Below are 27,304 nucleotides of genomic sequence, written 5' to 3' on the forward strand. Positions count from 1 at the left end.
CCTTGAAAAAGACCTGCCATTTAGATGGGTAAATTGAAGATTTTGATGTATTGAGTAAGGGATAAATTAAAGGGGCTTAAGTGGTGGTTCTTACTCTAATTAAAGGGCAATGAACTAATTAAGTTGGGTTCAACAATTATCTTGTAATGCATCAAGTTGAAAATAATAATGCGGAAAAGAGAATTGACTAATTTGTGTATGATTCGATATTTGGAAAATACTACGTGAAGAGCCTATTTATATGCTTTATAAGATGACTATCTAAAGTAATAAGATAAACACAATGTCAAATATATATGCACTATCAAAGGAGATATATGCCTGAAAGATATGCAAAATCAGGTATATATCCTAACATCCCCTCAACGCAAGCGGGATTGGAACAAATTAACTTGAGTTTGAAAAATAATTTGAACAGTGTCCTAAAATCTTCAATTGACATGAAATCAGACAACGGAACTAGCACTACATAATCGGGCATGGAGGATGTGTGGCGTGGCTGCGCGTAAGGTGCGTGTGGTGGCTCCAAGCTTCCATTGACGATGAGATTTCAATATTTGGATCGTCTGACGGCGGCGAGTATGGTGGTGGTGTCGGCTTCTCTAAATGAGAAGTGAAATTATAAATCGGAGGCATTGGAGCCAAACAACATGCGTTCTTTGCGGTTGACTTTGCTACCGGGACAGTAACTTAACAAACGTGGTCGATACGGCTGATGTGGTAATAGCAAGCGGAATAAGCCAGGCACTACTGAGCAAAAGTTACTTGCACATGCGTCTTTGCGGCGTTGAAAAATACCTCCAAGAAAAAGAAAAGCTCGACTTTACGATGTGATATAACATGACCACCATGGCGCTTACCTAGATGAGAATGAGGCACTCGGATGAACACTGTCGAGCGGGGCTGATCCCAAGTTGAAAATAATGCGAAAGAGAGAATTGGGTAATTTGTGTATAATTCGATATCTGGAAAAGACTACATGAAGAGCTTATTTATAGATTTTATGAGATGGCTATGTAAGGTAATAAGATGAACACAATATCAAATGTAATCAATCGAGGATATGCATTATGAAAGGAGATATATGCATAATCTTGAGAGATATGCAAAATTAGATAAATATCCTAATATCACTAACACATCATAAGGGAAGACCATAACATTCAAGGAAAAGTATAAAAAAAGTCATAAACTTATTGCAGCGGTACCAATTCAGTTTTAAACCTTTCAATTGGATCAATTTAGTCCTAAACCTTTTGAAAATTTGTCAATGTAGCCCATTTAGCCAATTTTGATCGGAAATTGCTAACATAGACACCTTTCGTCCTACATGGCATATGCGGCGGTGACGTGGACAATTTTCTAAAAAAAAATTTCTAATTTTTTTACTTTTCTGTTTTTTTCTTTTTCTTTACTTTTTCTTCTTTTCTTTTGTCCTTTCTTTTCTTCCTATTTTTTCCCAACTGTGGTCCAGCGACTGACCATCGCTAGCCACAAGCAACGACCAGTGACCCTCGCCCTCACCTGGTCATGGCCCTCACTTGGATCTGGGCAAGGGCCCGATGCTCTTGCTTGGATCTTGGCAAGGGGGCAGAGGCCCTCGTTGGCCAACAGGCAAGGGCCAGCGAGGGTTGTAAAAAAACAAAGAAATTTTTTTTAAAACAAATTCAGAAAAAATATTAAAAATTGTTACATTTGTCCACGTTAAAGTCAGTGGTGTCATGTAAGACGGCCGTCATTCATGTCATCGATTTTCGGTCAAAATTGGCAAGATAGACTATGTTGGCAAATCATTAAAATGTTTAGAATTGAATTGGTATAAATGCAGTAGGTTTAAGAAAGTTTTGGTACTTTTCCCTAACATTATTGAAGAATAATCAGATCCTCAGGAAAAGCTCCGACGCCTCATCTTTAACCCGTGGTGAAATGAAGCAAATGTGATTAATGGGCAGATACCCTCAACGCTAGCTGAGCCATCGTGTTGGTACCATGGGTCTTTTCTTCTGCATGCAGGTCATGCACCGCTGCATCAGCTTTGGAGCGGAGTGTAGTGGTGGAGCTACAGCTACAGCGCAAGCAAGTTGAGAGCAACCGATCCTAGTAGGGTTGAATAACTTCAGTTAAGAAGGCTGGCCAAGTAGGTCCTCTCTCATAATCATAATGGTCGGCAGGTGAAAGTGGAAGCAAGCAACTGTGTGCAGAGATTCAGAAAATCCAGCATGGTGTTTGATTCGGAGGACCCACGAATCCTGTAGCTCTTCGGAATCCTGAAATACATATTCTGCGGTCCATTCCCTTTCAAGTCATGAGACACTCGCTTGTCTCCTTGTAATAAGTATAGCTTTGAAACGTTTGTGTATCCATGAACTAGGCCGCGTTTGGATTCACATCATTCTAGTGCACGTATAGATGGAATGAGATCTGAATGAATGCATGTTTTGACAGATTGCGAGACTTACACTGAGTTTCAAAAGAAAAATTAGATGAACAGCCGCTACCATGGTTGGTTCCATTCACAAAGTTAACTGTAAAATGAGCGTAGACAATATAATTTGAATATTATTGAAGAATGGTCCGAATGGCGCTTGTCAAGCAATCAAAAGCCACCAGTTAAACAATATAATGTGAATATTGTGAGGGTATACTTCGAAGGGGCGCTTGTTAAGCAATTATGTAAAGAAATAATGTGATTTTAATGCACTAACTTTTCTCGTGATATACATAATTAATATTTTAAAAAAACCCTATATTTTCGCGTGGTATATATTTGATTTACGCTCGGAAAGCACTCGTTAACATGACATATAAAATTCATCCACTACAGTATTCAAGTATTCTCCATCATCCACTCGAGACAAGCCACCTTGTGGAAGTCAGGCTCTCTCTCTCTCTCTCTCATGAATGCCGATGCACGAGGCAGAGATTTGCTACATGACCAAAGATCACAGCGCGGGAGTCTTCCGCCATAAGAAAATATTTTAAAGCAGGAGTCCAGGAATAGATTCTGATCATATGTAGCTTCAGAGAGAGAGAGAGAGAGAGAGAGAGAGAGAGAGAGGTGGTGCTTGCATGCATGGAATGAACGAGATGATGTGTCGCTCTCCTTGATATTAGCTGCTTTGATTGCGTTTTTTTGGCAAACACCTGCAGGTTTTGTTCCAGATTTGTCTCATGACGCTTAGGGTCTGTTTGTTTGAAAGAAAATTATTTTCGAGAAATTATTTTCCGACTTTCCAGTGTATGGGAAGGTGAAAAACTAATCGATCTATGGCAAAACATTTTCCTTGGACAAAAAATAATACTTATATCTAGAAAAATGACTTCCCATTCTGACAAGAAGGAAATTACTTTCCATGAGTGTGTTTATTTTACTGAAAATTTCATGATAAACAAAAATATTTTCCGTGGAAATCATTTTCAAAGGAAATTGTTAGTTTTCATTTGTTTGGTGGATTAAGAAAAGAAGGAAATCACTCAGTCCATGGAAAACGTTTTCCGTAAATTGATCAGGTTTTCGTCGTCCAAATACCAGAAAGTCGGAAAACAATTTCCCGGAAACAGTTTTTCTTCAAAAACGGGCCCTAAGGTCACATGGCTTTTTTTTTTAAATGCAATGAACTTTTGTTAACGAGTGAAAAGTTGAGAACTACGACACCAGTGTTGCAATGGATGGAATGGCATGCAAATTTGAGGATTAACTTCAAGAAGATGACCGGATAACATACATCTCAAACACAATTCAAGCTAAACAGAATCCAAACGGTGGCTAGATTTGCATTTCCAGAGCCCTAATTAAGCCACATGTCGATCGATCATCTCGTGATACTAGTAAGATTGGCTTTACGTACTTTCTATTAGATTTAGATTAGATTAGGTACATCTTCTTTAGCTACATGTAAATACTGGAAAGATGTTACAAAGTAGAGAGACTGACGAGGATCGTGTCTTAAGGACAGTGAAGACAGGCCTATTCGATGGAGTTTGCTGTTCCGAAGGTTTAATTTTTCCAGCTCTTGTGCCAAAGTAAGTGATCTGAATGTAGAATTCCATCTTAGACGCTGGATAATTAATGTTGATGTTCATATAACAATCCGCCAAACCTCTCTCGATGCACATTTAGCACTCAGACCCCAGAAGCTACAACTGCTGGATGGAGTATATTTTGCGCATTAGGAATACCATATCAATGTTGGGTAACTCTCAAATTTCAAAGGGGAATAGTGTATTCCGATGATTGCACTAGAAAATAGTTGGATCCAAACAATTGATCTCCTTATTAGAAATTTAGGTTAGAGATTATTTACTAACCAAATTGAACTCCATTTCATCACTCCCTCAATCGTGCCTCCAATTTCGATTTTTTAGCTTTTAACTTTCCACTTTCCTTTTTCTTTCGTTAATCAAGGGGCACATGTGCCGAGACCGGGCAACCCGGAGGTTCACGGAACACCCGACAAGCCTTATGACGCCGTCGTCTTGTCTTACCTCGACCGAAGATTTCCCGTGACGTCGTTCCGTCGTCTCGAGGTTGTGGACACCGTGGACAACCTCATGAAGGTCGCCATTGGCTAGAACGCTTCCGGTTCCCAGCCTCAAATAGCATTGCATCCTCCTCGGAGCTAGGGTCTTCCATGGCGTGTCAACCTCAACCCCAGGTCAGAACATTAGGGATTTTATCAAGGGCAAGGCAATTTGATCATTTCATTCTTGTAGGATAGGACTGAAGGTGCAAGTCTTAGCAGTTTCACTAAAATAGGGGGATGCAAAATGGTGAAGCCGGGAAAAGAGATTAGACTTGGGCTAATACTAGCGATGAGTCCATGAACTGAGTCCAACTAAGGGAACCATTACAGGGCCCAACAGAGAAGTGATGGAAGCCCAAGCCCAAAATATGAAAATATGCTGCAACAGAAATACTATTTAAAATTATTTACCCCGCATTATTTTCCCTTAATGATCCGGGACGCTTTTAAACCCGTGGGCAGATTTAGGGTTAGTGTGAAACTGGAGATTTTAATTATTTTAGACGTGAAATTGTTGGTGACAGAATTGGGATCGAACTTAAAGTCCATGGTTTTTTCTTAAAGAGATTTAGGCTGTATGGAGATTGGAAATCGGACCGAGTAACTCGACTGTCCCGAAACCTTAATAAGAGGCCGAAAAACCGGTCCAATCACACGAACCGACCAATTCAATCCCGATCGCCAAAACACTTCCGGCTCGCGACGTGAAAAGAGACAGAGAAACAAGCCCAATTTTGCAAGCGAAAAGTTTTCGAAATTTCGAAAGTAAAGTCGATCCACGGGCCTAACCGCACAACCCGTCACATAAAATACTTTCTCCTTCGCGCTTTCTCGTTTACGCACAGACAACCAACGACACAGGCTCGTGATCGGCAACCCGACGATGGAAAGCCCGCGTGGGAGGTCCGAAAAGCCGCGATCCGAAGTGGTTCCGGGGAGCCCGCGCTTCGTTCGGGTCGGATTCGGATCGTCCGGCGGGCCGGGTCGTCGGATGGGATGGATGGGCGCGTCTTCCCGACCCGGAATTTCAAAAAAAACGAAAGCGGCATTCATCTCTCTCTCTCTCTCTCTCTCTGCTGCAAACTGCGTCATACGGAGATGGAAGAAGATGCGGAGATCGAGACGAGCGCGGACTCCATGGACGCCTCCCTCGTCTTCCACCTCGTCAGCGACATCCTCGGCTTCGCCCTCTACATGCACCGGCAGATCCCCTCGTGAGCCCCCCTCTCTCCGACGATCCTCACCTCGTCCCGTCTCCTTTTCCCTGTCCTTTTTCCCTTCTTCCGACAATCGACGCCGTCGCGGCTCCTGCCTGGATAGCATTGTCCGTTCCGCGTCGGGCCTTCGGCCTCGTTCGCCGGAAATTGTCCCTTACCCGCCGGTGCCGGAATTGTGGCCGCCCCGATTCGGATACTTGTTGGTGTTAGATGCTGCGGTAGCTTAGCTCCGTCCTCGGATGGATTGAGTTCCGCCCGGGGGAAAAAGTCGCGCGATTTGTTTTGATTTTGGGTGATGTGTAAACGAGCGCTGTGTTTCTGCCGGTAACTCACATTGGGTATCTGTAAATTGGCAGGATTTTGCAGGATATGAGTCTTGAATTCGATTCGATGCGTGGCGAATACGAGGAGATGGTACGTGGGATGAACATGGCCCCTTTGCCCCTTTAACCCGCTTTTCGGCTCGATTAGTAATTTTCCTAAGCAAGTTCGATTATAGGAGGCCGAGCTGGCGCGGGGCGAAATGAGGGCGTCTTTGAGGAGGAAGCATAGTGGAAGGATGAGAGAGCTTAAGCGGGGATTTAGGAGTTCGGAGAAGCTGATGAGCACCATCTCCGGTCTCCAAGATGCCTTGCGGCTCGTGGTCAGTGAGAACCCGCGCATCCGGGAAATTCTTCTGATTCTCGGAGGTAGTCCGTTGAGGCCTCGGTATGTCTACCGATTGTGCTTTTCGCATGGGAAGATGGTATCAAGAGATGCAAGTGATTTCGCAAAGAACAGGGCGGCGGAAGTGCTTTCGAGAAAGGTGAGCTTTAGCTTCTTAAGTTCGTCTTGTACTTAGACAGGACTTAATGTCGCATACTTAAATTGAACAGGCTATTCGGGCATTGATCTCTAGAGGTGCAGGGTCTGGTGGCTATCCAGGTAGATAGATGACCATGATCAGTCCATCAAAGTTTGGTTGAGGGGATTATGCTGCATCTGAAGAAGCTTTTCTTTTCCTCAATTTGAATAGGTCCAACCAAGTTGTTTCTCTTGGTCAAAGCTCCAACTTCTTTTAATCAACCTCTATATTTTCTTCCAAAACGTGACTTCAGATACAACAAGAAGGTTAGTGTAACGCGCGCTCATCCGCTTTCTCCCTTTCTGCTGGGACATTTGAGGTCAACTTTGGAGCTTTGACGAGTTTTCTTCTTCTCTGCTCCTTATCCTGTTTTGGCCTTTCCAAGAAATAGGCAACGCCTAGAATGTCAAATTGAATATTGCATCATAGATGGGTCCTGCTCCGGTTGGATTGCAACCAAACAACCTCTTTCTTTATCTGTTATAGCATCTTTATTGAGTTCATCTTTCCATCTAATAAATTAATAATGTCTCATGCCTATATGCCATTGAAGAAAAACATAGCCTAACAATACTCAGCTATTATTGTTGCATTAGCTTTAAAGTGATTTTGTCAGCTCATAATTTTGCCGCTCAAAGCATTGGTGTTGGTCATTGCCGTGCGGTGTTCCATGTCCTTGGCTGCCTATATCATGTCTTCATTCTTTATTAAGGTTTCTTTTTATTGACACAATTATATGGGTGATCCATTTACAAATATTGATTGGTTTTGGTAGATTGTACCATTTTGCCTACGAGTTAAGTGCAAAGGCCAGCATCAGGAGAAAACTGAGATTAATCAAGATCCTCAGACAGGCATGAGTGTTAGCTTGAAAGATTGCGGGTCTGATGATTTGATTTGGTACGTGAAAGTTGAGTATGTTAGTAGTGAGACACATCATTTTTTTTATAATAAAATATTTGACTCTTTTCTTGCAAAAGTTATGGTGATCCAATGTATTTCAAAGTTTGCCCCCCAAAAAATATATATATACTTCAAAGTTTGAAAAGTGGTGATGGAATATGATGGGGAAGAGAAGGCTGAGGCCATGCTCTCATCAATGTGTATCTAGAACTTGGCTTGAAGAATGTCTTTGGGTCTGGCTTTTTTATTAAGCCCAATAATGGGCTTTAATTGTCAAATTACTCAGGTCCTATTTTTGAAGTCCTAAGGCTTTGGTGCTTGTGAATAAAATATGTAGCTGTTTAGCTAAGTCAACCCAAGTTAATGGTTCTCACTGCTTAAATTTCTTTGGGGTACATGAGGAAACAACATGGCCTAATACATTATTCCATGGCTTAACATGGTAGTTACTCCTAGCTTAGTCTAAGCTAATTTGGTAACAATGGGAAGAACAGGGAATTAACAGAAATGGGAAGACGAGATACTTTAGTTTGGATTTTTGAGGTGTAAGTGTGCTGTTCTATTAACAACAGTGTCCACATTCTTATATTTAAAGGAGGCACCTTACCTAGTGATACTTTTATGTGTGCATAGCAGGTTCCAATGCCGGCATGTTATAAAGGGTCTCGCGTCCACAGTACCATCAGCAGAAGAATGATACAACTTCTATTGAGAAATGTTGTCCATACCTGTCAGTTTTTCTTCAGGGCTTCTTTAGTAAGCCTATTTTTCCTTGATGATTGTCATGACCCATATCTGGTATTAATTACTTCTACACCCATCTTTGGTACCTGTAATTGATCTGGCTTGGCATGATATTGAGTTCTTCCTCTTTTTTGGTTTATTGCCTAGTAGATTTTTTGTACAAATCCTCATCTTCGGTGTTAAGTTTCACCCTGAATTTTAGTTCTTTGCTATGCAAGCTCGTCTGATTCTTGATTCCTGCGTTAGACCGCCTTTTCTTCTCTTCCTTTCGATTGTGTTTAAGAATCAAGAGAGCAACCAACCGATCATTAAATGTGCAAGTGCTCGGGCGAGTGAATTATCACTTAGAGCTCGTATCTGTATCTCATGTTAAGACGTAAGTGACTCGGACTGGAATGAGGCTGCTCCAATTCATTTAAGGTGTTCAAGCAGCTGCATGGCCTAACAGGATAAAGTTCCTGTCTTGCTTGCTGGACGCTCGACTTGGTTAGAGTTACCTGAACTAATCAGTTCTCCACTTGATGATGGCTCATGAGTTTTGAGTATCAAGGAAACTTACCAAGATCCTCATCAAATATTGTTGAGGTGTTTCATGAATAGTTTTCTTTTTCTGGTTTTTGTAGATTACAATTATTTCGTGCTGATATGATAACCTTTTGCCTTGCTTCTTGACCATTTTCTTTGGGCATGCATCTTTCTCTTATTTACCTCTTCTTTGTAGCCGAAGAATCAGTTAATAATGGCCGAGTGTAGTAGCGGTTGTATTTCGCAGCTGGTATGTTCCCATTAGCTTCTTCACGGTTTTGTTGTTGCAAACAAGCGCGGATACATACGAGGGAATCGCACGGTCATAAGTAGGAACTGTTGAAGCTGAAAGAAGTAAAGCTCTTGTTATTTTATCCCGCATGTTTTGGTGAAAATTTTATGCGTTCTGCGTCATTACTATGTTAGATTACGGTTCTCGAATACTACTTCATCTGTCAGAACGTACTTATGTTGTACATGCCTACACAGAATCATCCGAAATGGTCAGATCTTGGTGGATTTTTGCCTGACACATGACATCTGATATAATTAGGAGTCTCTGTGGGGAATGAGCTGTTGAATTGCTCTCTTTACCTCAACAATACTCGTCTTCTTCCCATTGACATTTTCCTTCACCTGGAGTTATGGACAGAATAATCAGGAGCCATCCGAGAAGGAAAGAGCCAAGCCAAACTTAGAACTCTGAAAACGTAGCATTACCTTGGCTCTCAATTCGGCTACGAAGAACCCGTTCGTCAATGTGGACTGGACCGCCGTCGTCTCGATCCTCAAATCTCGGAGCATTTGCATTAGGTCGAGCAACAACCCTTCTCTATGTGGGCACTGGAGCTCCAACAATGCGTCGCTCTCGATGATCGACACTTGCACGCTGGTCTCGGACGGCGGGGGCGGGGGAGGAGGCGGTGGTGATTCCACGGCCTTGGGCTTGGCCCCACTGCCACCTTCGACGATCCTCATTTTCCTCTTATCGGACCCAGGCAGGCTTGCTCGGGACCGTTCTACTGATGTGACGACTGCGCTTCTTAGATCCTTCAAACTAGTTGTCCTCTGCAGCTCTCCTTCTTTCGTCCTCTGCTCGGCCTCCATTTGTCGATTCCTCGACTCGAGATCTTGGATCTTTTTCCTAAGTTGCTTCACATATTCTATGGTATCTCCTAATATTGAGGCCTTATCCATCTTGGTCACAAACGGCACGAGCGACCTCAGTATAATAAACCTCTCGTTGAGCTTCTCGCGGCGGCGGCGCTCCGCCAGGACGTGGTTGGCGCTGAGCTCGTCTTGCGGGTTCCCCTTGCGGAACCGCGAGCTGGAGTCACCGTCCCGGGACTTGGGCGAGTTCTCGTCGCGGTACTTGGTGTGCAGGAACGGTATGGTGAACAGGATGTACTTGAGGAGCCACTGGGAGGTGCCCTCGGCGGGGACGTGGAGGAGGTGGTCGGAGCGGCTCGTCCACTTGGAGAACGCCGACTGGGTGGAGTAGGAGACGTAGCTAGCCGAGGACTCGGCCCACCGCGGCTGGTTCTGGAGGATGGTCGAGACAGTCTGGGAGTAGTGGGTGTCCTCTTGCGACAGCTCGTCCAGCGCTGGAGCAACTGCGCATCCATCAAAAACCATAAACAACGACACTTCATATCTAAACAGAATGCTAACGGCGGGTAGATTTTACGGCAATTCCGCAAGCATTTTGGCTTCCCATGAAATCAAGCAAAGGAGATCAGCATGCCAAAATCATGTGCAGTCACCATAAGTAAAAGGCAACACCACGTTAATTTCGATTAAGCAGACAAGTCTTGATTAACCTTTATTATGATTAGTGTTGTCTGAACACGAACTCCTTCCCACGGACCGACGAGCAATGATAATACTAATGATCAGCTTGACAATCCAATGCGAAAAAGTGAGATCTCATGAGGTCAGTGGACCACTCGAAAAGTGAGCTTTGATAGCCAACTTTTCTTCCCAGTGGGATTAGTTGAAGTTTACCGGTAATAAAAGCAGGGAAATCTAGGTAAACTGTCCACGTGTCGCGCGGACCGATGCATCTTGCACAAAAATTTCGAAAAATGATTTGATTTTTCCCCTTTTGTCCAGGAATTTGATTTTAATAATATTGGAGCTAACAAAGTCGCCCTCTAGATGAAAGACACGTGTCTCCACGTGGGGCGCGCTAGTCAGTCCTTTTGCGCATACATTGGCGTAGGATGCGGAGGTACATGAAACGAGGCCATTTAACATGAGATGATGAACCACGTGCACTTGCCATAATGTCTAGGATATGTAAAATATGTAAATGTTAAAAATGCATAAACTATAATAAAATGTAGCCCCTGGGTCTGTTGTAAGTTTTGAAAATTAGTTAGGTGCAATGTCCCATGCTCCATATGGGAACTTGCACTTTATAAAAATTATAAAATTATCTTGTTTTAACTCAATTTGGACCGCGTCGGTGAGATAACAAAAAAGAGCGAAAATGTTTCGAAACTTCGAGGACCGCTATATTTAGGAGTTAAATTGGAATTGCAAGGTGAGTTTTGGACTTGCACGCTAGAATCAAAAGACTTTATGTGCTTACAAAATGGTCTTGTTAACGAATGTCCAAGGTAACTTGCTAATCATACTTGATATGGAAAAGTTTTCATTACCAATGCATTGATCATCCGAGAAAGACGGTGCATTGGAAATGGCAAACTTCCTTTATTGAGGCGTAAATGAAATATTCTACTAAATATACGATTTCTCTTGGTGTCTATTTGTGTGCATGAATAAAGCAGAAATGCATTTGAGAATCCCATGGAGAACCATCAAATTAAAAGATTTACTGTGCCTAAATTTTACTTGTATGTGTCAAAAATTTGGAAGGACTGGAAAATGATTTACAAATTTTACTTGGTAAATGTCCTATGCATATTAAAATCTGAGTGCATGCATGTAACTTTTTTTTTGTTTTTCACCCCTTTTCAGTTAATGGTATTCAGGAGATCAGCTTCACAGATATAGAAGTTGGAGGTCCACCATTGCATGCCTCAGGACATTGACCTACCTATTTCTATCTAAAGCTTCTGTGCACCAAACAGACAATCATTCAATGACCATTGGCCCCGCTGGCTAGTGAGATTTGGTACTTGCCATTCCATACGCGAGCAAGTGCAGATAAATTGTGATAAGGGAGCCATGCAAAAATGCAGACCTCAACTTCAAAGTACACAAGTAGATGATTTACCTGACGGCGGGGTTTGAAGACCACTCCTCATCGGATCTTGCATCATTTGCCACCTTCGGGTCGTCCCGGCCCGGAATGAGTCGACCTGGCGCTGGTGGTCCGCTGCCGTCGAGTTTATGGTCAACATAGGGAAGTCCGAGTCGAGGTTGTTCGACCCGTCGTCTGGCGAGCCGAGCCGGATGTCCTCGGACATCTCGAACTCGCTGGGCTCAGCGTTGTTCGCGGGCCCTGCGCCGTGAGGGTTCTGCGCCGCCGCAGCCGCAGGCCCCGCCCCCTGGCGGCCTGTCTCGGTCTCGGAGTCGGACTCTCCCTCGTCCTCCTCGTCCTCGTCCTCTTCCTCCTCGTCCCCTTGGTTGGCCACGGCGGGCGGATCGGCCGGGGCGTAGATGGTGGGGACGGACGGGGAGTGGAAGCCGTGGTGGCCGGACGAGGTGGCGGGGTTGGAGGTCGAGTGTTCGGAAAGGGCGGGTTTCGGTGGGTGAGGTGGGTGGTGGTCAACGAAGAAGGTTTTGACATGGTTGACGAGTGAAATGTCCTCTTGAACCTGAAATTCAACAAAAGAAAATTGGAATTCTAAGCATTTTTCAAGGCCATACGACTAACAATTAAATACAGAAAGAAAGATCAATTGCTTGCTGACAAGGGTCGTGATAGGTTTAATCAGAGTTTTGTTAATGGAAATAATTTGTGATTACCCTTTCCGTGGTGCCAAATTCCACTACGCCGTCTAGAAGGGGGATGCATACCACGGTCTGCCAAATTGGTCAAAAAAAGGAAGAATATCAAAGTCAACTCGACATGGATTTTTCAGAAAAAGGAAAAGAAATTTGATAAAATAAGATTAATAATACCCGAGATCTATCTTACCTGAATACGAGCACTCTGGTGCAATTGCAATAGAGACCGAAGCGGCAGCACGACATAGGCCAAATGAACACAACGTTAAAATAACGCAAGAGGAGCAAACTACCGCATAAATAGATATTATTGTCTTCTGCAACTACATACTAATGTACATTATTATCTCAGAAATGCACATACGCAACTTCAATGCATACCTTAGCAAGAATAGCTCTCGAAAAAGTCTTGCTATCAACCTCGTTAGCTCCGGTGAGCCACGTGTGCTGCCTCCTCGCATATGCTTTTCCAGGTAAGCTGCATTGCAATAAGTAATTTTTATTCATCATCATCATCAATCGATCGAATAATCATCAATATTGCCTCTTTTTCGACAAGAACATACACATAAAGGCGATTTTTTTCATTAAAACCTATATGGGTTTTCTCGAGGGTTTTGCATTGTTAATTTGCATCCCATTCTTCGAGTCTATGCTCATCGGTTGTGACTTCTAGGAGAGTCAGTGTTTAGAGACCAATCAATGCTTACCACAGTTAAACTCTCAAGACTTATGCAAACTTCGATAATGATAAAATGAGGTGATTCTTAGGAACCACACAGTCATCGAAGCTTCATTTTAGTAACTCGATGACGCTATGCATGAATACCGCCGTCTATGTGGTCGAGTGTGCAACTCGATTGACCTTACTGAAAAACGACGAGAAATATATATATAGTTATACAGTTCATGGTCTCGGGTACTTGATTAGCCCTAGTAAACTCGCTTATTCAATTCAACTATGTTCGCGTACATAGAAATTCGAGACATGCATAAAAGAAACTTGTCTGAACACATTGCAGGAAAAATAGTAATATTAGAGAGTGTTGGGATGATCACCAATGAAATGACAAATATAACCGGTGCTAGACATGAGAACATTCTGAATAAAAGAGTTATTAGAAACTGAGGAGTCTTTCTAGTGAAAATTGAGACTATTTGACAGCTGGGTGTCGGAAAACTCGAGTATTGAGCAACTTTGCCTTTAGTAAAATGTTAAGGGATAATGAATAGTCGATTTCTGCATCAATAGATCTGTAAGAGAATCATGTAATATACATCATATCTTTTAAATCTTGTATATATATGGATTTCCAAGGAAAAGATATCTATGCTACTTATTTCTTGCTATGTCCTATACCGGCTTGAGAAATTTGATATTCACTGCGTTGGTAAAGAAATTAATTTTCTTTTAGCGAAACTCGGTTAAGCTCGCGTTACCTTCTTCAATCAGGGTAAGGGATTGACTAGTTTTTTCATGGATTGTTTTACCTACGACCAAACTTGAAACACGAACTTGGTCAACTATATGCGAAAAAATGACCCTATATACCTTACCATAGCTACACGAATTATTTATTTTTTTGATTTTTTCTTTTATAAGAGGAAGCTCACCATACGTGGTTAAATTCAGGACCACTATAATAATGCACCGATCTTGTCGACAAAGTAAAATATGAGCCAAAATCGAGGGACTGTCCAAGCATTTTCATTTTAAATCCTATACTAAGTCTAGGAAGCACTCTAAAATCCTAAAGTTCAGGAGGAGCTTACAGCTGCATGTGAAAATGGTCGATCCCCCATTGTTGCTTCACTTTTTCCAAAGAAGTAGAGGGAGCTTCCCTCAGCAGACAAATCTAGAAGGAAGGCCCAACAATCTCTCTCTCTCTCTCTCTCTCTCTCCTGATTTTGGCCTGCTGATAATCTATATCAGAAGCTAGTGCAACACTATTTTCGTTCCCTAATTGATATGCCATTCTCAATCCGACAAACCTTCATTGAGTGTATTTCTTTCCTAACGAGAGCCATAACAACAATAATGTCACTCGCTCGCTCGCTCACTCAGCTCGAAGGAGGCTTAGGTTTGGTTTCCAAGAGCCTTGGAGTGGTCACACCATCGTCTGTACAGACGTAGAAACGCCGTGGTCTGCGATAGATAGGGAAGTGTCGTGGATCGCATTACTTCAATCCACTTTTTTAGGTCTTGACCTCTGAGTACGAACGGTGTGCTCATTTAATTCCTACTATCTTGTTTGTGTGTGTGTGTGAGCCTCTCGTTTTTTATTTTTTCTGTCACTGAACAAGGAAGGAGTTGGGCGGTTAAGGTCATTATTTGCTTTCGCAGTCTATTTATAGCATGGAATTGAATTCTGCGCCTCCCCCCACAATAAATAGAGTCCCCCTGTAACTTTAACAGATATAATTGAGTCTTCAAGGCGATGAAAGCGGGAAAAGTAGTTTTTATACGGTCTTGTCAAACATATGTTAGGAGAGATGTTTTAAATTTTGGAACACTGACTACGCTCTTCACAAGAATAGTCAATGTGAAGAATCTATGAAGATATGTATGGACTCATTACACTGATTAGTCAGTCACTTGAGAACTGTCTAAGGGAACTCGCTAATAAATTTTTCTTTTTCTTTTTTCTGTTTGGGGATTTGGTCACCGAAGGAGGGGTTTAATGTTGGAAAGAACCGTATCTATCTAAACAACGTGACAAGGAGTGTAAAAACAAAAGAGAGAATCTCACATTCTATGAGCAACTTCTATTTTGTCTACTTTTGGCTAGCAGTGTTCCCTCGCTACACAAGGAATTCCTTACGTTCAAAGGCAGATTGCAGAAGATGGAAAAAGAGGAAGAGCTAAAGAAACAAACACACACCCATTCCAACTTTGGTGGCAAAAAAGAGGGTAATTAATGAAAGCACTAATAATGTGCAGCATAATTAGCTATGCTATGCTAAAAGAGGAGAGAGAGAGAGAGAGAGAGAGAGAGAGAGAGAGAGAGAGAGAGAGAGAGAGAGAGAGAGAGAGAACTTACCCAGCCCCAGGAGGAAATGAGAAGGAGACGCACATCAAGTAGAACCACTCGGTCTCGGTCAAGTCCTCTGGCGAGAGGGCCGCACATGGGCGGCGTGCCGGCTGGTTCGTCTCGCCGGCGGAGAGCGACTCATAGAGCTCCCGGAGCTGCTGGCTCCGCTGGAGGGAGGCCTCCTCCGCGCTGACCTCCATCGGCTGGACGGTTTTTCGGGTCTTGATTGGCCCATTGTAGTACCCATCTCCCCATATCAATATCCTGATTAATTATACCCAATTACAATTAGAAACGCATAATACGAAGATGGTTTTTCAAGCGAATTCGCTGCTGAAGCTAATGAGAATTAGTTAACTCATCGGAGCATCGTTTTTTTTTCTTCTTTCTTCCATCAAATCAATAGCGAGGAAAGATAAGATCGGGACGGGGCAATAATTCGATCTTGATGAATGAAGTTAACGAAGGAGACGGAAAAAATAAGTGGTTTACCCTTGTTGTGGGCAGATTTGCCAGAAGAGACTGTAAGTCCACTTCACGGATTGCACGGCGGACTGCAACATGGACTGAAGCCGGCTGCTCGGCGGCGTCGCCATGTCGTTACGCCGACCGACACTCTTTCTGGCTCACTCGCTCGCTCTCTCTCTCTCTCTCTCTCACTCTCACTCTCTCTCTCTCTCTCTCTCTCTCTCTCTCTCTCTCTCTCTCTCTCTCTCTCTCTCTCTCTCTCTCTCTCTCTCTCTCTCTCTCTCTCTCTCTCTCTCTCTCTCTCTCTCTCTCTCTCTCTCTCTCTCTCCACACACTCAGCTTAGATGTGAAGGAAGTAATAAAAGGAGGGCAAGAAAAAGGCCAAAATCAGGGAGAGGAGAGAAGAAAAAAAATCAACTATTGGGGTTACAAAGACATGTAAATAGAAGAGGGAGGCAGAGAGAGGGAGGAGAGACAAACGTGGGAGATTGAATTCCAAGTAATCCGATCCTTTATCAAACTGACAAAAAGAAGAAGAAGAGAAGGTGGATAGATAGATAGCTCCAGAGAGAGAGGGAGAGATATTCTAAGAGGTTGAAGAGAAGGTAGACATGGCACCACAGAGAGAAGAGAGAGAGAGAGAGACCTGCAGGTGACGAAAGAGAGAAAAAAGTTAGATGATGACTTTGAGGAGGAGGAGGAGGAGAGAGAGTAGCCCAAGAAATTGCCAACTCCAATTCCAACTGCAACTTATTATCATCACCCCATGATGACGACGGCGATCAAGAATTTGAAGGGTCGTTAGCTCTGAAAGTTGAACGGTAAAAAAAAAACAAGAAAACCAAGAAAACCAAGAAATAGAGAGAGAGAGAGAGAGAGAGAGAGAGAGAGAGAGAGAGTAGTACTAGTTGTCGTGGTTTCACTTTGCTGCTGCCGCTAGGGTTTATTATTCCCGGATTCGAGCGTCGTTCGTGAGACGAGGCAAAGGCACTGGAGGTTTTGACTGGTTGGTTCACCGGACAGTTCCCATCTGTCAACCCCCACGGTCGCGCGTGGTCGCCCCCGTTAGTTGGGCCACGCGCCCGCGCGTGCGTCGCCTTGTCCGAGTGGAGAGAGAGGAGAGAGAAAGTCCTCCTTCCTTCCTTCCCTGTTCCTTCCTTCTCCAACGTCCGGTCTTCGCCACCTAATCTCTCTCTCTCCCCTCTTTCCTCTCTCTTCTGTGGCTTCTTTTACCTATATTTCCTCACCGGCTGATCAAGAAGGAAAACGATGTCTGGGGCACGTGACCCATGAACGGTGTCTGACCAAAGGGTGGCGAACCCCGCAACGTCCCTTCCCTCCGTCCCCCTCTTTGTTTTGGCGATGGATGGAGAGGAGGATGATGATTGCCCTCTTTGATTATTGTCGAGCTTAAATCGATTGGATTTCGGTGATGTTAATGTGCAACTTGTTTCCCCACAGCCCACGAGGGTTTTGTCAAAAGTACAACCGACTCTTTAACTCCTCCTCCCTTGTAGTCATGAGAGGGCCTCTCGAAAGCTTTTTTATGCGTATGCGTGCGCAGCTCATTGCCGCCCACGGTCGAGTATTATTGAGCCCATTATTTGTAGGTATTCCGATGCTAAGATTCGGCCTTTATCTAGTAATTTAAACTTTTGAAATAGCTAGTGGCGGTTTCGCAAAACTTTTGAGCCCTCCGGAATTTGAGGGGATGATTACCAAAAATAGAGTCGTAAACATATTGTGCGGACGTCAGTTCAGCCATAAGCTTTTCGGTTTGTCCAGTTGAGCCCTGAATCTTATGACGATTTGCCAATGTAGTTATCCGGCCAATTTTTATCGGAAATCGCCGATGCGGCTGTTCGATCAGCGCCGACTGCCATTTGAGTGCCTAAACCATGCAAAGCTAATTCTCCCTTCTTCTCTTCAAATTCCTATTCGGTATTATAGATTTTAGAATGGTAAGATAGCACCTTATCTTAGTAATATGTTCTGCACTTGCCTTCATAAGGATCTTGTACATTGCCATAAGGCCTTAAGTTCGGAATGAGGGTTTAGCGGATGCTAAAAGTCGGTCTCGACAAGGTAAGGCCTAAGAGAGGCAACGCAAGGGGACCGAATACCTGCATTTGCTAAGTTCTCATTCCAAACATAGTCCCTTTCATGGTATCAGAGCGGCGGTCGACACTGAAGTGATGATTTTTGCAATTTATTAAAAAATTTCTAATTTTTTTTCCTTTTATGCTGGTCATGATGCCCTCGTCAGATTTGGCGAGGGTCTCCCTCGCCGTATTTGGTAATGGACAACTTCGTGGGGCTATGGCTATATCTAGCGAGGGGGACCCTCGCTTGTGGTTGGCCATCGCTAAGGCCCGGTGACCAGCGGAGGAAGAAGAAAAAGAAAAAAAAAAAGAAAAAAACAAAGGAAAAGTTAATAAATTCAGAAAATTTTAAAAAATTACAAAAATCGTTCACGTCAGCAATTTCTGATCAAAATTGACCAGAATGACTACATTGGCAAATCGTTAAAATGTATATGACTCAATTGGCCAAATTAAAAAATTTAAAACTGAATTGGCATTCGTACAATAAATTGATAAATTTTTTGGTAATCATCCCAAAATATAAGCAGTAACGATTACTACTTGTGTGTCCAACCATACCCAATATTTACATGGATTTTTCATTGGACATCAACATGTGTGCACTTGTTTTTTTTTTTTTTCCTTTCCGGAATATGTATGTACGTGTCGGGTCCTCTAAATTTAGAGAAAACTTTCGATTTTCATTATATCGCGATAATTGACATAACTAGCTGAGGGCTTGGATTACGGCTACATCGCCTCATTTAGCTTGACTTTGACAAAAATGCGACCCCACAAGTCGGAAAAGGATCACACACACAAACTCACACCCTATCGAAATCCTAATCCCCAAACCCTCTCTCTCCTTTCTCCGGTCTACGCCTCCACCTCCACCTCCGTCGTGCCCAGCCTCGGCTGCGAACAATAGGGATGCTACGCTCTCTCTTTCCTACGCCACATACGAAGCATGAGCTCGACGGTCACCGGACATGGGAGGGAGGGAGGGAGGCCCTAGCGGCGGAGGGAGTGGTGATAACAGCGACTCGGCCACAGCACAAGGATGGCTAGCATGCAGGGACGACAACCACATGAGGGTGGAGGAGCCGATCGGGGATGCAGGTAGAGGAAGAAAAGAGAAGGGAAGAAAGAAAATTGTGAAAAACAATAAAAGAAAATAAAGAGTCAAAAAATGAGGAGAACATATTAGTTGTCAGAATTCAATAGTCCGATACGTCCTCAATATGGGTGAGCAACCGGGTCGGTTCAACTTGAGAATCGGACGAAAACGGTCTCACCCGCCTGGTTTTAGGTCGGTTTGCACAGGGATGGGTCCGGTGCCCGAGTAAAAAAAATTGGGAACCGACCTTGACCGGTTCGATTCCCAGTTGCATACATGAATCGGCCGGTTCTACCAGGAAACAGGTCTTGTAAGGCCGATTCTAGGGTCGAACCGATTTTGCATTGGTGAGTGAGGGAAATAATCAACGCAAATCTAAGTTGTCAACAAACATTCTTGCAAAAAGAAGAAGAGAGAAGCTATTAACCTATCAATATAAGACCTCTGGTGTTTGAATAAAAGAAATTATGTTTGTATATTAAAGTTGGGGTAAAAGCAACCAAAAACCCTAAATTATGTCCACTGTGACACATTTATCATGATACTTTTTTCCGTGACACAAAAAATCTCAAACTTGTACTTGTGTAACACATTTACTTTCCATCAAAGTTCTATCAATGTGACTTGTTAAAAATTTGGCTACATGGACACTAGAAAGCAAACGGTATTGATATGGCACCCACATGGCTTAAGAGAAATAAAAACGATGTTATTTTAGTTGAAAAATCAATTAACAGAATCTTAACGGAGGGTAAATGTGTCACATAGATACAAGTTTGGGGTTTTTATGTCACAAGAAAAAAGTTTAGGATAAATGTGTTATAACAAATATAGTTTGAGATTTTTTGTGGCTTTTTCCCTTGAAGTTGCAAATAACTTTGGTTTTGCACTGTGAGCGGTCATTCTATGCAGCAATCTGTATCTATGGAAGAGGAATTGTTTGCTTAGGTCTATACATTCAAGGAGTAAAGTGAACTTCTCCAACTTTGTTCCGTCAGAGTCTAAAGGTATAGGTCAATTAAAAATAAAAAGTTGTTGGCTAGTTCTCGAGTCTACCTTGGAACCGGCCTGGAACCAACTAGGTTGGCCGATACAAAAAATGGAGAATCAACTCTAACAAGGTAAGTTTAAGTTACTCGTCTGAAATCTATCCGCCCTAAAACTGATCACCCCTAATCCCCAATGACTATGTAATTAAGACATAAAATTTATCCTTCTAATTTTAGAGGATTCCAATCATTTACTCAAATACTTTATTAGTAGAAATATCGTCCAACAAAAGTATAGGGAGAAAGTTTGTGCCTTGTATGTGATACTAAGCGGGTGCATCAATAGACTCCACGATAGTGCATTTTTTTCAGGATTCAATAAATAAATAAAGCACTTTCTTTTTGTTTTACGGAGAATATTAATTTATCTTCAAAATTTATTAGCAGATTTATGTTATCATTTATACGATACGAAAATTTAAGTAGATTAAAAAAATGTTAAGAGTGCATCGGTAATAACATTTGAAATAAAAAAGTAAAATGTAAAGGTCAATTCAAACATAATATTGTATAATGAACTTTCTAATTATAAATGACCAATTTGACTCCTCATTGTGGGGAAAAGTACCCAAAAAGTCCTAAACTTATTGCATTTATGTCAATTGAGTCATAAACATTTCAATCATGCCAATTGAGTCCTAAATCTTTTAACAATTTGCCAACATAGTCTATCCGGCCAATTTTGACCGGAAATTCCTGACATGGACGCCAGCCGTTTTATGTAGTACGGCCGGTGCTGATGAGGATAATTTTTTATAAAGTTTTTCTAAATTTTTTTATTACTTTTTTGTTTTTTCTTTCCTTTCCTCTTTTTTTTTCCAGATCTCGCCGGCCACAGGCGAGGTTTGGGCGAGGGCCCCTCGCCTAGATCCAGGAGAGGGCCGGGAGCCTCTCCTGTTGGCTAACGAGGGCCGCGATGCCCTCACCTGGTTCGGGTGAGGGCCACAATACCCTAACCGACCTAGAGTTGTTAAAAAAAAACAAAGAATAAAATTAAAAATTTTAAAAAATGAAGGAAAAAATATTAAAAATTGTAAATTTTATGTGTGTCAGTGCTAGTCGTGCTACGTAGGACGGCGGCTAGCGTCAATGTCAGTGATTTTCGGCCAAAAATTAGATTATATTGATAAATTGTCAAAAAGCTTATGACTCAATTGGTACAATTAGACCATTGTGGGTTGCCCTAGTGGCCACCCTTCCCACTTGAGAAGGGGAAGGCGGAGAGTTCAATTCCCAACCTTCTCAAAGGGGCTGGGGGTGGGGATGCGTAAGTAAGGGAGCAGGGTTTCGAAACCTGCACAACATATAACATACACAGTGGCTTGTAAAATAGAAATATGATAGAACCAGACAAAACAAAAAATTAGTATAATTGAAAGATCTAGAACTGAATTGTCATGAGCACAATAAATTTAGGACTTTTTTGGGGGAAAATTACCAAAACAGTCCTAAACCTATTGCAATTGTGCCAATTTAGTCTTAAACCTTTTTTTTTTTTGCCAATTCAATCCTAAACCTTTTGTATTTGTGCCAATTCAGTCCATCCGGTCAATTTTGGCCGATCGGTACTGACGTGGCAATTTTTTTAATATATAAATATTTATTTTTTTCAATATTTTTTTTTTGCCCTTTCCTTCTTCCCCTGGCCTGTGGCCGGACCGACGAGGGGCTAGGGCCGGCAATGTCCTCACCGGCCATTGGTGAGGCTCGCCCTTACCGGCATTGGCGAGGGCTAGCCTTGCCGTTGCGGGTGAGGTGGAGCTCGCCATTGCTGGGTGAGCTAGACCTTGCCCAGATCTAAAGAGGTCAGCTGGGCGCTAAGCAAGCTCGACTTGGCCATGGCAAGGCTCGACCTCGCCAGATTTGGGCGAGGTCGAGCTCGCCTAGCGACAGTGAGGGCGAGCCTCACCAGTGGCCAGCGAGGTCCTCGCCGGCCTTAGCCCATAGTGGGTTCGGCCACCAGCCAAGGGGAAGAAGGAAAGGGGAAAAAAAACAAGAAAGGAAAAATAAATCAAAAAAATAAAGAAAAATATTTAAAAATTGTCACGCCAGATGGCTGACATCCGCATCAGCGCCGACAAGTCAAAATCGGCCGGATGGACTGAATTGGCACAAATGCAAAAGGTTTAGGACTGAATTTGCAAAAAAAAAGGTTTATGATTGAATTAGCATAATTGTAATATAATTAGGACTGTTTTAGTAATTTTCCCCTTTTTTGTTACTTTTCCCCCTCATTGTGCGCGACCCCTCGGGCTCACAACATGCGAGCACGGGATGGCTCATGCACCTCCCATATAGCGCTTGGTGCAAGATTGGGAAGGGGCTTTCACCAAAGCCCCTTCCCAAAAATTGAACCAAACGGTTAGCGTGAGCATTGAAAATGCTCAAAATTAGCATTTTCAATGCCGAAAGCCCACTGCGATCGGGACTAGCTTTGGACTTTCACCTTGAACCAAATGCCAAAATCATTTTTATACTTCCCAAACTACCCTCACTCAAATTTCAATATTCAGGCTTTGCCCTCTCATTCTTGTTCATCTTCTTCACCAAAGGGACTCCGAGGGCAAAGGGCGCAGCAATGACGGAGGCCGCGAGTCGCCGAAGCCGGCGCCGGGGGCGCGATCGCCCGGCGACGGCGCTAAGCGGCGGCCGCTGGGACTCGACGCTGCCGGCGAGCGTCGCCTGCTCCAGCCGCCGCGGGTCGCGCGGCGGCGCCGGCGGCGGGTGCGCGACGGCGCCGCCGCTGGGTCAGCATGGGACCGGCGCCGTCGGCTGGGAGTCACCGGGGCGCCTGTTCCCTGGGTCCGTCATTGGCCGTCGCCAGGTGCGCGCGGCCCCTCAGGCTCACAACATGCGAGCACAGGATGGCTCATGCACCTCCCATGTAGAACTCGTGAATCGGGTTTTCTCGCGTGCTGGGCGTCGGCGACGGCGGCGCTGCCGCGCCGGGGTCGCGTCGGCGGCCGTCGGCTGGTCAGCCCGTCGTCGTGGGGTGGACCGGGCCTCGTCGCCCAGGGTCGGCGTGCCCGAGGGGCCTTCGGCCACGGGCGACGGCCGCCGGCGCGGATTCGGCTACGCCCGGCCGTAGCCCTTCGCGGAGCCGTAAAGGGTATTTTGCCCCCTCAAAGCCTATTTGTAAAAAAATTAACCAAACACCACTTAGGTCAAAATAGCTTTGCAAATGAGTTTTTACCAAACGCCATTTGCATTTTTCCTAAAGGGCTTCCACAAAGGCATTTGCATTCCCAAAGTAGCATTTCAAATGCTGTGCCAAACGCACCCATAGAACTCGTGAATCGGGTTTTCTCCGGATCGGAAAAGAACAGTGGATATATTTACCAGCCTTAGTTTTTCTTTTTGGGTTGAGAGTTTTGAGATGAGCTGAAGAATCCAATAACAACAGAAGGTGGCACCCGACAAAACGATCCTTGTTGAGATTAGTTCTCTTTGCTTTTAATCTGCTTAGCAAATAGTCAAAAAATTGCCCACAGCGGAAAACACTAAATTAAGGCCTTTCTCGAGTGGTGCGAAAGCGTTCATTGGTCAACTCTATTAAACCGCAAGAAAACTTTCTGAATGAATAACTTTAAACGCCAAATTTAGAAGAAACCCATTTTTTCGGATCTTTGTGAAGTTCAAACCATGTTACGTGCACTTCTTATATGTCGTACATTAGTTTAAGTTATGGTCAAAGAATCGAATTGATAGAGAAACTAGGTTATATTTCGATTCGTGTATTACTGGTAAACCGTACGTGGATTTTGATGTGCTTTTTGTGTTTGGTGTTATTGTTTATCTATCCCATAGATTCTTTTAATCTTTCGGCATAGCATAGCTTACTAAAGTTTGTAGTGATTTTACTCTTCCGTTGACCTAGCAAATTGGTATAGAGTCGATGGCTTTAATGTACGGTTACTTATAGCCCGTTCGGGTTGTGGAAATGGAGTTAGGCTGTATGGTAATATTCAGTGCGTTGTAGTATGATAGAGTTATAGTAACTGTTATGATGATTGATAACTCTTAAACTGTTTGATCTCATGAGTAGCATACGTAATAAGGAGGAAATAAAATCACAATTCCAAAATACCACTAAAATCTGAATTATGTAGAATACAATATTTATCACTGTAATAGTCAATCATGAGTTAAATTCCTTATATATATATTATCAAATATTACACTTCATTATATCAAATGTTTATTCACTTCTGAAAACACTTGTTTATGATTATAATTTAAGGTTAAAAGCTTATCATGTGATTATCTTAAAGTAAATATTATATCGTAGGGGAAAATTATCCAAAAAATCTTAAACCTGCTATACAGCGGCCAATTCAGTCATAAACCTTTCAATTGTATTAATTTAGTCTTAAACCTTTTGACAACTTGCCAACTTAGTCTTAAACCTTTCAATTGTGCCAATTTAGTCCAAAATATTTTGATGATTTGCCAATTTAGTCTTAAACTTTTTAACGATTTGGCAATTTAGTCATTCCAATTTTACTCGAAAATTGCTAACGTGGCGATCTAATCAGCAATGGCCATCCTACGTGGCATGGCTAGGGCTAACGTGGACAAATTTCATAATTTTGTGAATTTTTTTTTCCTTTCCTTTTATGTTTCTTTATTCCTTTTTCCCTCCTTTGGCCTTAGGAGGGCGACCCTTGCCCAAGTGAGGGCTACCTAGAATCTAGCGAGCATGGCCCTCATTAGCCCAGGCCCAAGTGTCCCCCACTCAAGGATATCAAGGGCGGCCCTTGCATGAGGCTGGCAACCTCTGCTGGCCACCAACGAGGCCTAGTGATGGACGGCGGAGGGAAAAAGGGAAAAAAGGAAAAAGAAAAAAGAAAAAGAGAAAAAAGAAAAGAAGAGAAAAGGAAAAAATTACAAAAATTGTCCATGTCATAGTCAAGTGTGACACGTAAGACGACCGGCATTTACTAGACCGCCACGTCAATAATTTCCGATCAAAATTGGCTGGAAGGACTAAATTGGCAAATCGTTTAAAAGTTTATGAGTAAATTGCCAAATCATCGAAATTTTTAGGATTAAAGTTTATAACTAAATTGGCATAATTTAAAGGTTTAGAACTGAATTGGCCACCGTACAATAAGGGCGCGTATGAAATCATTTCTGTTTCTCTATTTTTCTGTTCCCAGGAACAGATTTGGAACAGAAATCCGTTTGGTAACGCAATTTCATTTTTCTATTTCTGGAACAAATTTCTATTCCACAAATAGGTTTGAAACAGAAATCAGAAGTAAAAAAAAAATTACTTTTCTATTTCTGGAACAGAAATGAGAAATAAAAACTCTTCTTATTGCTCGCCCTCGGTACTAGCCGGCTACCCCCTTGCCACTTGCTATTGTCGCCGGCCGCCTCCCGCCATTGCCGGCTGCCTCTTGCTGTGGACTGCCTCCCGCAGTCAACCGCCTCCCGCCGTTGGCCGCTTACCGCCGGCGTCCTTCGCCGATCGCCTCCTCCCACCGTCATCCTCCTTCGTTCGCCACCGCCCAACTTTGGTCGCAACCCGCCCACCGCCGCCTCCTGCCGTCCTTCGCTGCCACTTGCCGGCCGCCTCTGGCCCACCAGCCGCCTCTTGCCTCCGACCACTGTCCTCTGTCGCCCGATGCCTGCCGCCTCTTGTCGCCGACCATCGTCGTCCGCCGCACGACGCCGGCCACCACCCGCCATCGGCTGCCGTCCTCCGCCACCGGCTGTCATGCTCCACCGCCCAACGCCGGCCGCCTCTTGCCTCTGACCACAGTCCTCCACCGCCAGCCGCCTATTGCCGCCGACCACGGTCCTCCGTCGCCCGACGCAGGCCGCCACCGATCGCCGTGCTCCACCGCCCGACACCGGCCGTCCTCCAACCCCGGCAACCGCCACCGCTATCCGCCGGCCGACCGCTGTGCTCCACCGCCCGACGCCGGCCGCCCTCCGCCCACAGTAATTGCGCGGCTAGCCTGTTCTCCCCCGGCAATTGCGCCGCCGCCGTGCTCCACCGCCAACGCCCGGCCCGCCTCCCGCCGCCGCCCATCGTCATCCGCGTGCCCGCCAACCGCCGTCATCCATAGCCTGTGGCCGTGCCGCCTCCCACCGCCAACCATTGTCCTCCATAACTCGTTAACGGAATAGAAATAGAAAAATCTATTTCTGGTCAGAAATTGATTTCTAGAATAGAAATGTTACCATGCGTGCCCTAAGTTTAAGACTTTTTGGATAATTTTTCCTATATCATAGTAATTTGTCACTTTACGAGAAAATCATGACTGTAATATCCCATTTACTTATTAACCGTTATGGTTGCGATTTACAGTTAACCGTGTAGTATGTGATTATATCAGAATAAACTTGACATCATTACATAACTAACAGTATGATGAAATAATAATTGCGTATCAATTGGAGAATTAACAAATATAATTAGCAATTGAGATAATCATCTTATTATGTAATATTACGTTTAATTGAAAGTTTAGATAATCATACTTATTAATGAGCAACTGATGTTAATTATTGTAATTTGAATGTATTTCCGAGAATACATAATTGATTTTTTTGAAGATAACATAATCTATCGAATTAATTATTACCCACTATTAAGTATATAACCCATGATTCGTGATTAGCTATTATATTGATTATATAATATATGTTTATGTCAAAATAATTGCTGTGAGTGTCATTATCATTGTACAAATGACATAAATAAACGAGCTGTAATTAATATATATCTCTTTATAATTGGCCCAGTCCAATTCGATTCGGGCCAATATAATTTGCCTTTTGTTCGGGCTAGCCATTCTTGCAGAGAGACATGAGTCCGATATGGTCAAAGCCGGGCTTGAATTTTACCGGGAGCCCAGTTTTTCATTAA

At 43.4% G+C, this 27,304-nt stretch overlaps 3 protein-coding genes across 4 annotated transcripts; 2 read left to right on the forward strand and 1 right to left on the reverse strand.

The window, feature by feature from the left end:
• The first annotated feature begins 5,581 nt into the window (after positions 1 to 5,581).
• On the forward strand, positions 5,582 to 8,438 carry LOC115679187 (uncharacterized). Of its 2 annotated transcripts, none has more exons than XM_056312866.1 (7): positions 5,582 to 5,737; positions 6,097 to 6,154; positions 6,240 to 6,545; positions 6,616 to 6,664; positions 6,756 to 6,850; positions 7,360 to 7,484; positions 8,121 to 8,438. In XM_056312866.1, exons 1-7 carry the CDS (start codon positions 5,622 to 5,624, stop codon positions 8,182 to 8,184), a joined length of 813 nt encoding a protein of 270 aa, XP_056168841.1. In that variant the 5' UTR covers positions 5,582 to 5,621; the 3' UTR covers positions 8,185 to 8,438. The 2 variants fall into 2 exon arrangements, with proteins under 2 accessions (XP_056168841.1, XP_030458638.2); XM_030602778.2 differs by having other exon boundaries at positions 8,124 to 8,438.
• Positions 8,439 to 9,139: 701 nt separating this feature from the next.
• Positions 9,140 to 16,810, reverse strand: LOC115681565 (transcription factor BHLH42). The gene is made up of 9 exons (XM_030605542.2): positions 16,506 to 16,810; positions 16,199 to 16,373; positions 15,716 to 15,970; positions 13,056 to 13,152; positions 12,865 to 12,879; positions 12,693 to 12,749; positions 11,998 to 12,541; positions 9,477 to 10,369; positions 9,140 to 9,392 (listed from the first exon to the last, which is right to left on the reverse strand). Exons 2-9 carry the CDS (start codon positions 16,300 to 16,302, stop codon positions 9,306 to 9,308), a joined length of 2,052 nt encoding a protein of 683 aa, XP_030461402.2. The 5' UTR covers positions 16,303 to 16,373; positions 16,506 to 16,810; the 3' UTR covers positions 9,140 to 9,305.
• A 2,437-nt stretch (positions 16,811 to 19,247) lies between these two features.
• LOC130137547 (uncharacterized) lies at positions 19,248 to 26,562 on the forward strand. Its single transcript, XM_056309112.1, has 3 exons — positions 19,248 to 19,377; positions 22,938 to 23,248; positions 25,765 to 26,562. Exons 1-3 carry the CDS (start codon positions 19,248 to 19,250, stop codon positions 26,560 to 26,562), a joined length of 1,239 nt encoding a protein of 412 aa, XP_056165087.1.
• The last annotated feature ends 742 nt before the right edge of the window (positions 26,563 to 27,304 follow it).

This window comes from Syzygium oleosum, unplaced genomic scaffold (genome assembly GCF_021117445.2).
Source record: "Syzygium oleosum isolate NSW1041296 unplaced genomic scaffold, Sole_v2.1 Sole_v2.01, whole genome shotgun sequence".
Lineage (NCBI taxonomy): Eukaryota > Viridiplantae > Streptophyta > Magnoliopsida > Myrtales > Myrtaceae > Syzygium > Syzygium oleosum.